At 50.9% G+C, this 15,316-nt stretch overlaps 7 protein-coding genes across 7 annotated transcripts; 3 read left to right on the top strand and 4 right to left on the bottom strand.

The window, feature by feature from the left end:
* Window positions 1-415: 415 nt before the first annotated feature.
* NCS54_01393600 (Hypothetical protein) lies at window positions 416-3,571 on the top strand (the record flags this gene model as incomplete). The annotated part of the gene is made up of 12 exons (XM_053159102.1): window positions 416-528; window positions 596-674; window positions 773-1,350; window positions 1,397-1,492; window positions 1,547-1,734; window positions 1,797-1,830; window positions 1,883-2,061; window positions 2,125-2,832; window positions 2,966-3,152; window positions 3,201-3,351; window positions 3,399-3,488; window positions 3,545-3,571. 12 exons carry the CDS (start codon window positions 416-418, stop codon window positions 3,569-3,571), a joined length of 2,430 nt encoding a protein of 809 aa, XP_053015077.1.
* A 744-nt stretch (window positions 3,572-4,315) lies between these two features.
* On the top strand, window positions 4,316-5,568 carry NCS54_01393500 (Hypothetical protein; the record flags this gene model as incomplete). The annotated part of the gene is made up of 2 exons (XM_053159101.1): window positions 4,316-4,875; window positions 4,926-5,568. The coding sequence occupies 2 exons, from the start codon at window positions 4,316-4,318 to the stop codon at window positions 5,566-5,568; spliced, it is 1,203 nt and encodes a 400-aa protein (XP_053015076.1).
* Window positions 5,569-5,702: 134 nt separating this feature from the next.
* NCS54_01393400 (Hypothetical protein) lies at window positions 5,703-7,234 on the bottom strand (the record flags this gene model as incomplete). Its single annotated transcript, XM_053159100.1, has 2 exons — window positions 5,703-6,193; window positions 6,247-7,234. The coding sequence occupies 2 exons, from the start codon at window positions 7,232-7,234 to the stop codon at window positions 5,703-5,705; spliced, it is 1,479 nt and encodes a 492-aa protein (XP_053015075.1).
* Window positions 7,235-7,808: 574 nt separating this feature from the next.
* Window positions 7,809-8,525, top strand: NCS54_01393300 (Hypothetical protein; the record flags this gene model as incomplete). The annotated part of the gene is made up of 1 exon (XM_053159099.1): window positions 7,809-8,525. One exon carries the CDS (start codon window positions 7,809-7,811, stop codon window positions 8,523-8,525), a length of 717 nt encoding a protein of 238 aa, XP_053015074.1.
* A 275-nt stretch (window positions 8,526-8,800) lies between these two features.
* On the bottom strand, window positions 8,801-9,472 carry NCS54_01393200 (Hypothetical protein; the record flags this gene model as incomplete). The annotated part of the gene is made up of 1 exon (XM_053159098.1): window positions 8,801-9,472. One exon carries the CDS (start codon window positions 9,470-9,472, stop codon window positions 8,801-8,803), a length of 672 nt encoding a protein of 223 aa, XP_053015073.1.
* A 1,716-nt stretch (window positions 9,473-11,188) lies between these two features.
* Window positions 11,189-12,556, bottom strand: NCS54_01393100 (Metallophos domain-containing protein; the record flags this gene model as incomplete). Its single annotated transcript, XM_053159097.1, has 2 exons — window positions 11,189-12,348; window positions 12,397-12,556. The coding sequence occupies 2 exons, from the start codon at window positions 12,554-12,556 to the stop codon at window positions 11,189-11,191; spliced, it is 1,320 nt and encodes a 439-aa protein (XP_053015072.1).
* A 1,926-nt stretch (window positions 12,557-14,482) lies between these two features.
* Window positions 14,483-15,272, bottom strand: NCS54_01393000 (Pectate lyase; the record flags this gene model as incomplete). Its single annotated transcript, XM_053159096.1, has 3 exons — window positions 14,483-14,587; window positions 14,635-15,026; window positions 15,074-15,272. 3 exons carry the CDS (start codon window positions 15,270-15,272, stop codon window positions 14,483-14,485), a joined length of 696 nt encoding a protein of 231 aa, XP_053015071.1.
* Between the last annotated feature and the right edge of the window lie 44 nt (window positions 15,273-15,316).

Raw genomic sequence — 15,316 nt, 5'->3', positions numbered from 1 at the left:
GATGGCGCTGAGATCAAACTTCAACTTGTCGTGAATCCAGGTGATTCTAGCGCGCTATTCCCGAGGGGATTCAGGGAAAAAACACGTTCCTCTTCATAAGAGAAGTGTATAGAGAGTTAAGATGAGAAAGAGGAGTTTGGCTTGACGTGGCATCCTTATGATCAATGTTCGAGTTACAAAGTGAGACAGGAATGGAGGCGGCGTTGAGCCTGAGCAGCCTCAAAATGATGATTAGCCAAAATGATGCATGCCAAGTCAGCAAAGCCTCCGTACAGCCCCAGCGCCACATGTAGGTGCACCGCAAGGCTCTCAGGGGGTTGAAAATGAGCCATGCGCGTCGGGGGATGGCGTTGAGTCTCATCACCGATTTTTCCCTTCGGCATTTCCACCTTTCTTTGTCGGTCAGCACCTTAAGATGCCGAACCTATGCAAAAGAACTCACTATGATATTGTCCAGGAGAACTTCCGCGCTTGTGACGCCCCAACAAGCTCCAAGAGAGCTCGAATCAGCGCCAAAGATGCGGCTGGGTGAGTACCACAGGAGTGCTTGAGAAACCTACCACGAGACTTACCGGCAATAATTTTGCGCTTACAGGTCGTGCTACGGAGACAATGATGTTGCGATGGTAGACTTGGTGTCGCCAGGCCCGTTTGAAAATATCTGCTACGGCGCTGTACGTCATCTCTCATTTCCAATGCTACCGGAATCCCCAAAACCATGCCTTCCCCTCTTTAACGGTATGGATGAGTCTCTAACCGCGACGCTTTGAAGATGTGTGACGCCAAGGCACAAATCGATGCTACCGCCATACCAAAGAATTTCCATCTCCCATGGAACCGTTTCCATATCTTCAACCTCATTGCCGGCAAGGACAATTACCACTTGACCCTCAGTGATGGGCATGGAATCGGCATTCTGGACCAGATTAGGGCGAGACAACTCAGATCACTGGAGAAGTTCTCAAGTCTCACATTTAGGGCTATTTGTCCAATGTCGACCCTTGGCCGGGCCAGCGGAAAGAAGCGCATCATCGACATTTCTGTTAATATTTTAGGGCCCGAATATTTGACCGATGCGGTGGGAGATGCACTTGCAGCCGCATCTGCCTATCTCCAGCATCCCTGTTTCCTCGAATCCGGCGTCAGATACATCAATCCCCATTACTTCTGCTTTGGCGAAGAACTCGCTGACATGAGGGCACATATTGGCCCGGTGAAAACGGATCCCAAATCCTCACAAGCCAGTGAAGAACTCAACCGTCTTCTGGATTCTCTCGATTGCACATCCGCCATTCCTGCCAACGAAGGTAGCGAAATCGAGCAAAGGCTTATCTTGACCCCACTGAAGAGGTATTTCACTTGCTTCTCATAACTCCAGGGATACTAAGTTGCGCAGTCACCAGAAAGATGGCGTTAGATTCATCCTGAAGAGAGAGGATCGTCACTTTTGCCACTCGACGGCATCAGAGATCCGGGGTTTGATTGGACCACGGTAAGGCCTTTACGGACATCTCTTTCACTCGCATGGCTTACAAGATGCTATCAGGTTCTTCTCAAACTCGCCCGAGCTATGCCTAGGCGGCATCATTGCCGACGTCATGGGACTTGGCAAAACATTGACGACTCTAGCGGCGATTGCTTGTTCGAAGCCAGCTGCTCAAGACTTTGAGACGAACCTCGACTCGCCTCCTCCCAGGCCCACGAGAGCAACTCTGATTGTTGCAACTTCGCATCGTACGTTATTGTTATCCCTCCTTCTTCTGTCTTAACCTTCCCAGACTGATTTCTTTGTATAGAAGTTCTAAATGTCTGGCTATCTGAGATTGAGAAGTGAGTGTCTCCACGTTGCTGGAGAATGAGACCTGACTGTTGTACAATTCAGACATTTGAAGCGAGGAGCCTTGAGAACCGCAATATTTCATGGCGATGATCGTGCCAAGATCACCCAAGACCTTGTCAAGTACGATGTTGTTTTGACGACTTATCCAACTCTTCTCGCCGATTATAAAGGTCGTCGAGTCCTTCAGGATATTGTTTGGTTTAGAATTGTGCTTGATGAAGGTGACAATAGCCCAAAACCCTTGATCCCAGGTCTTCGTTTCCCCCTACTCACATCATTTACAGCTCATTACGTTCGAAACCACTCCACACAGAGATCCAAAGCCGCCCACAGCCTTCAAGCCAGTCGAAGATGGTGCTTGACAGGCACCCCAATCCAGAACTCCCTCGATGACTTGTGTTCCCTTCTCAAGTTTCTTCGCTTTCAACCTTTTGATGGACATTCCTTTTTCAACAAACACATTGCTGATCCACTAAGAAAAGATCCCCACGAGGGCTTCCGAAATCTCAGGATTCTTCTGAGAACCATTTGCCTCCGCCGAGGCGAGACCTACCTGGACCTTCCTCCCGACGAAACGACCGAGGTCAAAATCTCGCTTACACCAAAAGAGATGGGACTCTACCGAGGAATCCTCGCAGATTGTCAAAAACAATTCGACGACGTTGTCAGCAAGAAGTCAAAGGCCAACAATTATACCATCCTCTTCACCACGATCATGAAACTCCGCAGGCTTTGCAACCATGGCAGCTTTCACGTTTCCAGTCGAGATAAGGCTCTCTGCGAGTTCTGTTGTGGAGACTCCAAAGAGACAACGACGTTCCTTGACGGACTCGAGACGTGTCCTGAATGCTCGCGGGCTCTGAAAAGCTCAAACAGAAAGACACTTGCTCCATCGATGAGACAAGAGTCGTCGCTCTCCCCAGCACCTTCATTGTCTGCCCCGGGCTCTCCGAGCCGGCTATCTAGCCCTGCAACTCCCGGGCCAGGGGATGGTTTGTTTGGGAACTCTACAAAGCTCTCCATGGTGATTCAAAATATTACAAGTTCGCTTCCAGGTTCTAAAAAGTCTGCTCTTTATCCCTCAGTTCATCCCCAGGACGAGATACTTACCGAGATACAGCATAGTTTTCACGGCTTGGCGATCGACATTAGACCTCCTCGAGCGAATTCTTACCGAAAACGGAATTCAATGTCGCCGAATCGACGGACAAGTCAGCATCTCTGATCGCACGGAGCGACTATCGGAGTTTCAATTTGACCCTGAAAACACCATTCCTGTGCTGTTGCTGTCCATTGAAACAGGGGCCGTTGGGTACACCCACTCTCACCAAGTTAGATAACTTCATGCTAATTCAGCCAGTCTCACGTTAACGGCAGCTGATCGCGTTCATATCGTGGAGCCACAGTGGAATCCTTCAGTTGAGCAGCAGGCCATTGGAAGAGCTCTCCGCATCGGGCAGACACGCAAGGTGACGATTGTCAAATACATCGTACAGAACACCGTGGAGGAGGTATGACTCTAACACTACTTGCGAAGTCAGTGTTAACAGTATCCCAGAACATTGTAACTCTTCAGAAGAAGAAAAGCGGCCTGGCCAAGTTCTCACTGGATAGCCGTGCGGAGGACACCCAGAATGAAGGGCTCGACGTAAGGACGAGCAACAATCGAGCGCACCCCCAGTTACCAACGCTAATTATTTTCAGGACCTCAAATTTGTCCTTGATAACTAGCCTTGCCGCAGAGCCAGCACGGGCCAAGCCATGGAGTACTTGCACCCATAGACGTGATAGAATACGAGTAGGTGTCTGGTGGTTGTTCTTGCGTTGATGGAGCTTAGCCGGTTTAGTCATTCTCCGAAAAGGATTTTCGAAGGTGCTTCCAGAGTCTGTAAAGTTATATACAAATCCTGCTATTGTTGGCGTGCAAAGTTCTCGGCCAGTGTCATTGGTTTCCAAGTTTCGGTGAGTTGAGGATGACACCGCGGTTCTGGGCTGGGGTCTCACGTCAGTTTGGAAACTAGGGATCGAGCGGTCATTTCCAAAGAAAGGAATCCTTACGCGTTCCGAAGTTGCCGAGAAATTATCTGCATTGGCGTGCCAATTGAGCTCATTCTCCAGGTTACGGGACTATTACTAACACATAACGATTGGAGGTTGAGGAGGATCATCTGTATACCACAGCCACATACAGTACCTGGCGAAGACCAGCGATTTCGTCAGCATTGTGAGATACGATACGCTGATAAAGACGCCAAGAGCCATCAAAACGGCCCACTTTGCGTATATTTGTCCCATTCTGGCAAAGTGCTGACATCTCAGTTGAGTCGCCACAAGGAGTGCTACGCCGCGCGGTGATCGGCTTGGCCTTGAGATATAAGAAGACTCAGACAAAAGGTATAAGTAGTACCAGACACAGCTCTTTTTCTTTTCATTAGCTTCCAACAATCTCTCTTCTTTAACTACAATCATCAAATTATGGCAACCTACTCCATCCCTGAAGAGTTCACCTCTGAACTTGAACTCGTTGACAAGCCCGATACCCGCTCCACTAAGGACATCCTTGTCGAGCTCAACCAGTATAAGCCTGTCACTTCCGAAAAGAACGTCTGGGCTTTTTGGCATGCTGGTCTCGATGCTATGCCCTCATGGTGTCAGCGCAACGTCGCCGACTGGGTTCGCATCTGTGGTCCTTCATGGACTGTCCGCGTCCTTGACGTGGTACCTGACTCACCAAACCATGCCTTGAAGTTTGCCAGTCAGGACTTGCTACCCAACGCCTTTCTGAAAGGAACCATGGACGGACCTTATGTTGGTCCACACTCTATGGACTTTCTCAGAGGAGCTCTACTGTTTGGACATGGCGGTGTGGCCATAGATGTCGGGTGTGTCCTACTACGAAGCATGGATCGTGTGTGTTGGGATCTCATCATGGATCCTGAATCACCGATTGAAGTAGCTGTGCCTCTCATGTATGGGCAGACAATCGCCAACCACTTCACTGCGTCCCGAAAAGGCAATCCTTTCATTGAAAGATGGTAACTCTCCTACTTAGCCTCTCCATTGGCATTCATTAACAACCTCGCAGGCATAAGCTGTTCTTGCATCTTTGGGAGGGCCGAAACAACTACGAAGGCATCAGTGCAAACCCTGCACTCGCCTTTGTAAGGGACATTGATTTCAGCGAAGCCGCAGACTGGCCCTGGGACTTCAAGATTGGCCCTCAGCATGTTCTTGAGTACGTTTCGCAGGTCATGTGCTGGCGCCGTTTGACCATGCTGGAGGACGCCGGTGATGGATTTAATGGTTCCAAGTACTGGCAGGAGAACATCCTCGGCATTGACGCTCGTCATGAGAACTGGGCTGCAGAGGATGCCGTCGGTTTTGGTTCTGGTGCACGACTGTACGAGTTGTTCAGTCTCCGGGTTGATTCGGACCAAGAGACGAAAGACTACAAGGAGACGTATAACTTGGTGTGGCTGCTGTTGAGATCAGCCAGCTGGCAGAAGATCACGCATGGAAAGGGACTTACGCACGCTGCAGCGCTGGGAACGCTCTGGGATGAGAATGAGGGCAAAGATAGTGCCCCAGGAACCTTTGGTGAATTGCTGCGATGGGGTTCTGTGCATCTCAAGCAGAAGCGAGAGGCCATCTCCACCAAGCCTACGGTCAAGTCCGCACTGATTCTTCAGGAAGGTCTGTATGGGCCGTCTGAGGCGGGAGCGCAATAGAGTAGAACTTAGCAGATACAACTCCAGCCGCCATTGCTTGTATGAGAAGTGGTGACTTAATTACACCTTGCAATCATGCAATTCTTTCCCGTGAAAATAGAGAAGGTCTGGGGTAATATACATGCATTGCTCAGCTACGAGTTAAGAACAGTCCCACGTGCCGGCACCGTCAGATTCACCAGATATCTATCCATGGCTCGAGATGTCTCTCCTCCAATATGGTACGAAATATGCCCTGCGCCGTTCCTAGTCAACAACACACCAGACTCACCAAACTGTCTCGACACTCCCATGGCCCAAGCGTATGACGTAGAGGGATCGTATATCCCATTCACAACAAGAATCTTCGGGGTTCCCCTAGTTTTAACCATCTTTGGCGGATTTCTGTTTCGGTGTTTCCAACCGATACAACCACTCTGGACCATGTAGGTGGCGGATGCGCCTCTAGTCAAGGGAGCGAATATAGCAGCTTCAATCTGCTTGGCCCGGAGATCCGCAAATGACTTCTCCTCCGGGGGAAAGTCATTGCAAATCGTCGCTAAGAAGCCGAAGAGCATTGAGTCACTCAAAGCATCCCCCGTCGCGAGGTACGTGGACAGGGCAGTCCCGTCACCCTTGGTGGCATCTGCAGAGCTCAATGTCAGGACATAACTAGATCAACTGGTTGGGAACTCTTACTATGAATGGCTGAGCCGAGCGTCGACCAAGCTGAGGCATTAAACAAGAGAACCTGCGCCCCGAAACGAATCTCCTCGGCGTTCACGTTTAACCGGCAAATTGTGCCGCACCCAGGTGCTGGGATGGGCGTCTTGGCTGCTTTGACAAGAAGGTTTTCCCATATTTTTGCGATGTTCTGACCTGACAGCACACAGGTCGTCTTATTGGCTGTCTCGCACCAGTCGAAGAATCTCCTTAGTGTTGCCTCATAGGTCGTCGCTTCGCTTAGCAGCATGGAAGCTTCGTCCTGGTAGTGCTGGAGGTTACTGTCGAGAATCATGGAGCGGATGTTCTTGGGGTATAGGTATGCATACTGGGTGCCGATCATGGTACCATATGACATGCCCAGCCAGTTCATCTTTTCGTTCCCAAGCGCAACACGTACCGCCTCTAGGTCCTTGACAACCTGGATCGTATCGAGATGATCCATGAGAGGACCAGTCAGATTCCGGCAGTTTGCGCTCACTTCTTGATAAAACTGAACCATGCGGCGAAATGATGCCTCGTCGGTTGGGAACAGGGACATTCGCCGGTTCCAGAGATCAATGTCGCATTGAACACGGGTGCTGAGTCCAACGCCCCTGGGGTCAAGGCCGATGATATCGAACCGTCGCTTTATCTCATCACCCGTGTAGCCGTTCGTGCCGAGTCCAATATCCGAGACCTCTTTGGTGGCCGGGTAGCCGGGGCCGCCGGGGTTGATAAAGAGGTTGCCGATGCGGTTTTCGGGTTCTTGAGCAGGCAGCTTTGCCATTCCCAACTCAATCTTTTCGCCACCCGGATGGTCCCAGTCCAGAGGGACGAGGAGTTTGGCACATTGCAAGCCTGGAGCGGGCAGGGTTTCAGGGCATGGTCCCCAAGTGATAGAGCTATCAGCTTCTGTGTGAGACAAGGCAGAAACCTGACTGGCAGCGAGCCATGCAAGAACAATTGAGGCAATAATCGGCATTATATGCATAATTACATTGGCACATAAGTACTTAGAAAGAGGCCTGGGATTTATAGAGCCTCAGAATGCGGGGAAGGCCTCTAATCTTTGATCAATCTAGCCTCCGGCATTTTGTTTCTATTTGCGACTTTTCCGTCCCCACACTCGCCAGTTCTTATCAACATCTTCGCCCGTCATGTTCCCCGTTAGTGTTGCCGACTCTTTCGGTGCCGAGGCAACTTAATCGGCAGCTGTGAAACGGGTCCAAATCGGCCTGGGCTTAGAACGAAAAGTGAGGTCATCGCCAGACATTAGCCGTGAACCCTTGGATCCTGGCACGGGTCGCGTAAACAACGCGGTTAAGCCGGCATGATTAGCTGCCGGTGTTGACGCAGTCAGATCATAGGTAGACGAATCGAGCTTGAAATGGTTGATCCATTGCCATAGACAAGCAGGCTTCAACAAGACATTAATAATCAAGAAATTAGTAATCTCACGCAGACTCCCTGTATATATCTCAAAGATCTCCTCATTGTTCAAGTGCCAAGCAACCATCGTCCCCACCCTCGGTCTGTTGCAAAAATCCAAAACCACAATGGCATCTCAGAAACCAAAGATCAAGGCAGTCTTCTTTGACTTCATGGGAACCTGCCTTGATTGGCACAGCAGCGTGGTCAAATCGCTGCCCCCCGCAATCCCCGGCGCCGAAGCGTCCGAACTTGCTCTCGAGTGGCGGAAGCAATACTTTGTCTACAATGAACAGCGCGTCCAGCAAAATCTCGATCCTGAGGATATTGACATATCGCTCGCACAAACTTTGGATGTCATTATCGACCGGTTTTCGGACTACAAGTCGGACTTCAACGCAGATGTCAAAAAGCGACTGATCGAAGCATGGCACACTCAGCCAGCCTGGCCAGAAGTCAAAGAGGCTATCCAGGTTCTTCGGGAAGAAATGGGTCTTGAGACATATGTTCATGGCAACGGCACTACTCGTCTGCAAGTTGATCTCACTCGCTTCTCAGGGTTGAGCTTCAACATGCTGTTCTCGAGTCAGTTGCTCGGCGTGTATAAGCCCAACCTGGCTGCGTATAAAAAGGTCCTTGAACTTCTGAAGCTTGATCCAGAGGAGGTCGTCATGGTTGCGGCCCACATCTACGATTTACGAGGGGCCAAACAGTGCGGGATCAAGACAATTTACATCCACAGGTGGACAGACGATGTCGACGAGGATATGGAGGTAATCAAGAAAGAAGTCGACGTCTTTCTGGAAGACATGAACAATCTCCCGAGTGCCATCGCGAGCATCTAGATGGGGGGACGTCTCTATGTAGCTAAACATCATACATAAAACCTGATAGTAATGGCAACGCTAGATGCATGTATACAAACAGATGATACCGTGCCTCTCTTGGTATCATTTTCCCCACTTCTCCTTGCTCTTCAAAGAAAAAGGGAAAAAAATCAAAATGCAGGCCCAGACCCAGTCATAGAAGAGTGCTGGGCGTTTACTCCAGCCAAATGGATAAATTAGAATGATACAGTGTTTATAAAGTATGCCCCGTCTCCGATTAAAGTAGCTCGCACTCACGAAAACACCATCGCCATAGCCAGGCCAGCCACAAACATGGCAGTCAACACGCGAGTTTCGCAAAAAGCGGCTGCAGAGGTGGCTTCAGGCGTGGAAGTGCCGCTTGAACTCTCTGTTCCGCCTGTTTCACTGCTTGTAGCCGTTGCAGAGGCTGCACTTTCAGCGGTCGACGAGGCGCCGGCGGATGTCTCCTCAGTCGAAGCAGCCGTAGTCTCGTGAGAACTAGAATATGTCGCCGCAAGCAACTCGAGGCCCTCTGTGATTGTCACGGTCGCGTAGACCAATCCGCCAAGCTCTTCCTCTTCCCCATCTTCTTCTGATCCAAAAGTCGCCGTGGGGTGACCATCATTGTCGTCCCCGAAGTTGATTGTAGTGCATTTTTGTGGAACAGTCCCACTCATCTCACAGTGCATCGAGAACGTCCAGGGATAAATCGAATCAGTGATGTCGAGGTCGAAGTCACCCGCCCTGGCGGCGCCCGGCGGCGGTGTCTCACTGGCCCATGGACCCAAGGTCAAGGCCGCGTAGAGGCCGCAGTCCCTGCCGTCGGGCTCCGGGGTGCAGCCTAGGAGGTAGGTGGTAGCCGAGGGTTTAGCACCGAGGACCTTGGCCACCAGGATATCATCGGGGTCTGTCCAAAGGAGAGAAGTGACGAGAGAGGAGGGCATTTTTATTGCCGTCGCAAGGAAATACCGAAGACGCTGATATGAAAACTCGAGTCGAGGGCACAAGGAAAGTGGGAATATCAATTTTTTTGTTCCAAGGAGAGACGCTGGGGCCAATGTCTGTTGGTTGAGGAGCGAGAATCGACCCATTTGTTTTATTTTGATTGCGAATTCTTTACGGCGATTTGCTCGTGAGGCCTCGATCCTGGTTAAGATCACAGCAACATCCTTGAATGCACGTGATCTCAGAGGTGCTATACGATGGCGACGAAGCTCCATCGCGCGCTGGTTGCTGGAGTCGTCCCTTAGTGGATAACCTATTGTCATGTAGGAACATGCCATTTCTTAGGCGGCTGGGAGTTCACCAAGCAATTCCACCAGAGTCAATGGCGACTGACGCATGTTAATAACTACTTGCCTTTCGGCGGGGACTCCATGGATAGACAGGTATCCTTTATCTTGAAGTAACAGAAAGTCAATTGAGTCCTGGGCTGCCCAAAATAGAAAACTCAGTGGGGGGAGTATGTGGGGCTTAGTCCAGCGAGTAGGATTTACAGATTGGACCCGATAGCGAGTACATGTGCTACAGTGGTATCTTTCCCAATGAGTATGTATTTCTTAGCTTTCATAAGCATTTCCACACACCAGCACACCAGATGATCTCTCGCGCCTACCCTAAACCTGGGAGAGTCTCAAAGTCTTCCAGATTTCTCAATCTTGAACCATATAAACACAGGGTATCATCCAAGTTTAGAGCTCTATAGAGGCTTGTCTATGACGCTGGTCCTCGTCTCGATGTCACTATGCTTGGAGTAATGCATATGGCGAACGATGAATTGCGCCAAGAAATAAGTCCAAAAGTCGCTCCCGCTTAATACCGATTGTGAGTGAACTGGAGATCTAAAAAGGATGAATGTTCTATTCTTGTTTGATTGTTTGAAAGGGGTGGAGCTAAGGTCAAAATAAGCTCTAAAGGCTTGGGTACCCACGTGGCCGTCAGGATGAACTTAATTAGATGGTTTAGTGGCGACGTCGATGACACTATTCGCGGTCGGGAAGGAAAGCGCGTCCGTTTCGCGCAATGCTCCGGCTGATGAGCTGTGTCTGGAGCTCGTTTAACCATCAAATCATCGAGATACTTGGTCTGGTGGTCTAGTGGTATGATTCTCGCTTAGGGCAAACCCGAAAGCAAGCTTGCGAGAGGTCCCGGGTTCAATCCCCGGCCAGACCCTTTCTTTTGCTGTTCATCGCGGCGGAAAATACGTATCCCTTTTTGCCACCACTCCTCCCGAAGTCATGATGGACTTGGATGCTTCGTTCGTGAGCTGAGAGCTCATCATTGGTGCTAGCATTGGCCTGCAACCCCAAGCTACAGGAATGACTTTCTCGCGGATTGGTCCACCTCCTCCACTCACTGCTTCCCCAGGCCGCGCATAGCTCCAACTTGCCCCACCTTGATCAACTCGAACAGGAACATGAATCGTCGTTGAATTATGTCCTGGCCATTTAAATCCCGAGCCTGGAAGCCTGTAGGAGACCATCCGACGCCCTTTACCGGCATACCAAGACGAAAGGTTACCATCCAGGCCATGGTTGCTCACTCAGACAGGTCACACGTTGGATGCAATCCTTGAGACTTCAATCGGGCCTTGGTTGAATGCAATTGCTAATTCATAATCGTTACGTCTATATGTCATAAAACTCTAAAGGATATCTCGCTTATAAACACAAATACGCCATAGTCACCAAGGACCCTCCAACAGCCGCATACAAAAACTCAGGAGTTAATGACACACCCGCCGACATCTCCTCAGCGTTGCTAAAATCCCCGGTATCACTCAGATACGTCTTGTCATCGGGCGTCGCGGTATAAGAGTCCTCGTTGTACGTCGAGTTGAGCGTCACAGCTCCGACAATGTCGCCGGATTCGAGTCGGATGTGGGTGTCAATGATCTTGTCTGCCAGCTTGTCTTGTGAGACGATGATTTCTCGTGCGCCGCGGATCCAATCGCCGTAGCCGCCATATCCAGAGTGTTGTCCGTAGCAGAGGTTGAGGCCGTTGCCCTCGACTTCCACACCAGGGAGACTGCCCTCCCATCGATAGCACCAGGTGTTGCCGTGGTCGTGGCCGAAGAACAGGCCAATGATACCAGGAATAGTGACAAGAGCCTCGGTGAAGGGCTTATCCTGTCCGCCATAGTGGCAGTTGTCTGTATCCCTGGTGCCGTTCGCGCACCATCCCTCGCCTTGCTGCGCGACAGGTGGATCGTAGTTGAGACCAGGTTGCTTGTTCTCGTCGATGCCGACTTCGGTCTGAACAGACATCGTGGCGTTGATAGGGATGTGAACGAATGCGAGCGCGGGAATGACCTTGTTGTACTTGTTGACAAGCTCAGTGTTGGTCTCGTTGAACCACGTCACGACGCTCTCGTCAACCCAGTTCTCCTGGTCGTCTCCTTCGTAGTAACGTCCACCTCGGCTGTCGAAAAACCACAGAAGAAGCTCCGGAGTGCACTTGTTGGTGTTGGTGCAGTTAGACGCGTATACGGGGAGGTAGTAATTGGAGGTTCCGGCGTCATCGTCGTCGACCATAGACTTGGTGCGCGCTCCAGGCCACATCTGTTCGCGCTCGAGAATACCCTCGCCAGTGATGTAGTAGTTGTGGTCGTGGTTACCATAGGTCGATGCCCATGTAAGATTCCGCTCGATTATGGGCGCGACGATCTGGTCGATGTAGTGGGTGCTGTTGTGCTTGAAGGTCGAGTCGCCGTTGATGAGGTCGCCATTGAGGACCACCAAGTCGGGGAGCTCGTAGTCCAAGACATCGCTTATCACTTCCACCGACTTGGCGTCTTGAGCTGGGCCTGTTGTTGATGCGACTGTCGCGGGTTAGCATGCGCCTGGTCAGTATGACTTGGAATACTCACGTTGGCCAAAGTGCATGTCGGAAAAGACTGCGATCTGAAATGTTCCATTGGAGGTGAACTTCAGAGGGGGAAGGTTGTCATTGTTGACGGCGCGAGGGATGCTCGCCGCATGCGACAAAGCAAAGAGAGAAGAAGCTGCTGCAAGTACGCTTGATGCCATGGTGAAGCTTGTTGGTCAATGTGTGTCTGATGATCTCCTCCATCCCCCCGAAGGGATGAGGGTATTTACATATCGTGAGCTCCACGGCCGAGACGTCATCCTGTGGCGAGGTGATTGAAAAAAAGAGTCGACCCCATACCGCGAGACTGGGACGCGGGAAGCTAAAGTGGCATGCGTAGGGCTTGGCTACGCGGACTGCCGCGCGTTACCAATGCTGAGACTATCGTCAAGAAGCGCCGAGGTCGGGGTCAAATGGTGACGATTTTTGCTTGGAAGGGGGCTTTTGCTAGGCGAGCCGCGAGACCTGGCATTCCAGAGTCCGGGGCTATTCCTCTTGTATCCAATTGGGGCATATATTCCCGTGTCTTGACGGCAAACCTTGCTCTTACAGGTCTGTTCTAACCTTCAGCAGACGCATCGTGACGATATCCCCTGTTGTCGAACCTTGACGGGATGTGGGGAGAGGCTTGGCGCATGGCGCCTGTAAGCCTCGTCATCCACAGGCAACTAAGCTTAAACGGAGCTGTCGGCCGAGTGGGCTCTCCCACTTTCCCGAAGAGCTTGACAACGTCGAGATTGGACGCGTAATCCAATAAAGAGGCTATTGAGGCGGTAGTTGAACGCAGGGGTAGAAAAAAGGCTAGAGCCTGGGATGGTAACGGAGCACGCGACAGATTTTTTAGATGCTTGGCCACGCGGCATTGGAGTCTGGGCATTTGCTGAGCATGATCAATTTGACTAGCAATGGGTTATGGCTTCATCCAAACTGGAGAATGTACTGAATCAAGGCCATGCGCCGACAGAACTGAACAGCACTGCCCACTGTCAAACATTGCATTGCGTCGTCTCACTCTTCAACATGGACTTTGAAGGTGATGAATCCTTCTATCCGTACACTGCATCGATTTTGCGGATTTAACAGGGGGTGCTATCACCGTTAAGGCTTGGCGTATTACTCCCGAACTCCGAACCATGTCACCACAAATAAGGCGTCCCTTGATGATCATGACTCGATCTGCTTAGAGAGGACTTGAAGGGTCTTTACCGAGGTACGAATATTGTCGGGTAGCGCTGCGACGCAACGGAAACCCCGTCTTGGCTTCTCCCTCTCCTTTCACTGCCTCCCTCACTCAGCCCTGCTTCACGCGAGTGACATCCTGTCACGCTTGTTTTGCGGGGCATTTTTCATCCCACCAGCTGCATTTTTTCTTGCTCCATTAACCTGGTCCTTGTCCCGCGCGGGTATGTCATTGTGGGCAGCTTTGCGAGACATACGCAGCTTGTTTGATGCGCCAAGAGCTTTCTTTGCAGGTTTTGCATGGATTACCTGTTGCCCTTAAGAGGGTATTCGTGCTTGGAAAGCATTTGATAATATCGTGAAAATTTTTTCGTGTGTAGGGGAAGTATTTGCTGCCGTCCACTCGCCGTCCACGGGCGCGGTCTTCGCTGAACACCCCTTGGATCCAATTCATCCATTCCCTTTCTTCTATCGCTATGAGAACATATCGACGGTTCATTTTAAGTGCTGCCCAGGAACGGGACTTTAATCGCTGCCTAGCTTCGGCAATGCACATTTCTCGTATTAACCTTGCATCCTAAAGCCGATCAGCCCTACCCGCCTGAGATCACCGATACGAGCGATAATGGTTCGTCCAGTCACGTTCAACTACAGAAGGAAGCTCTTTAATGTCAAATTACCGATATATCAAGTAGCTTTCACCGTCGGCCATTCAAAACTCTCAGCGACACACCGACAGCGAATATACTTTAAATTGGCACCAATGCATGGACATTCATTGCTGGTCCGCTAAGTTCATGTGCTATCATCCAAATATGTAACATGACCGTTAACCTCGTGCTGACCCAAGCAACCCGAGAACCGTCACAGAAAAGAATACGCTAGCCTTTCCCACGCTCTCCATCCGCTTAGCACAGACCGAGCTTGGTGGGCTCGCAGTCGCCGTTGCTCTTGTCGCAGCCCTCGTAGGCCTGGCACTGGACCTTGGGGTAGCAGTTGTTGGAGTAAGTGGCCTGTCACTGTTAGCGAAAACTCTTGTGCTCAAAATTATGCTACGTACCTTGTCGCCGAGGTTGGTGTTGATGCCCATGAGCTCACCGCCGTTGACAGCAGTGGTGCCCTCCATGTGCACGGAACGAGCACAGTTGTTCTTGCAGTTGCCGCAAGATCGGTAAACCTTGCCATAGTCGTTGGCGTAAAAGTTGACAATGTTTACATGGCCGCAACCGTTGTGCTGAATAACTTTGTCAGAGGCCTTATAGGCTCCTCCGCCGATAATATTGGCGGTTCCGTCACCCTTGATAGAGATGGCGTCCTCGCAAACGTCCTCGAACCAGACAAACTCGAGGTTGCAGGCTCCGAGACAGTAGACACCCTCCTTCTGGTTCTTGCCGATGATGACGTTACGAAGAGTGGCACCCTCCTCGAGAACGAAGACGGTGTCAGCCTCGCCTGGAGTTGTTAGCATGTGGCTGGGCAGTTTGAGCCAAGTTACGTACCACCCTCGCTCTGGCCAGTGCAAGACTGTCCACGGTCATATTTGACCCAACCAGCATCAAAGGTCTGACCAGCCTTGATGTACTGAGGCGCGCTCAGGGTCTTGGAGTCGGTCGGCGTAGGAAGACCACCCTCATAGCCCAGACAGGCCAAGGCCGCGGGGAGAGCGGCGATGAGAGAAACAAGGCTAGCGGAGTGCATGATGAAATCGGTGACGTAAATGTAAAACACAAAAAAATACCGAT

Source organism: Fusarium falciforme, chromosome 12 (assembly GCF_026873545.1).
Source record: "Fusarium falciforme chromosome 12, complete sequence".
In the NCBI taxonomy this organism is placed as follows: Eukaryota; Fungi; Ascomycota; class Sordariomycetes; order Hypocreales; family Nectriaceae; genus Fusarium; species Fusarium falciforme.
Note: the sequence above shows the minus strand (reverse complement) of the source record. Positions and strands in the feature narration are given on the sequence as shown.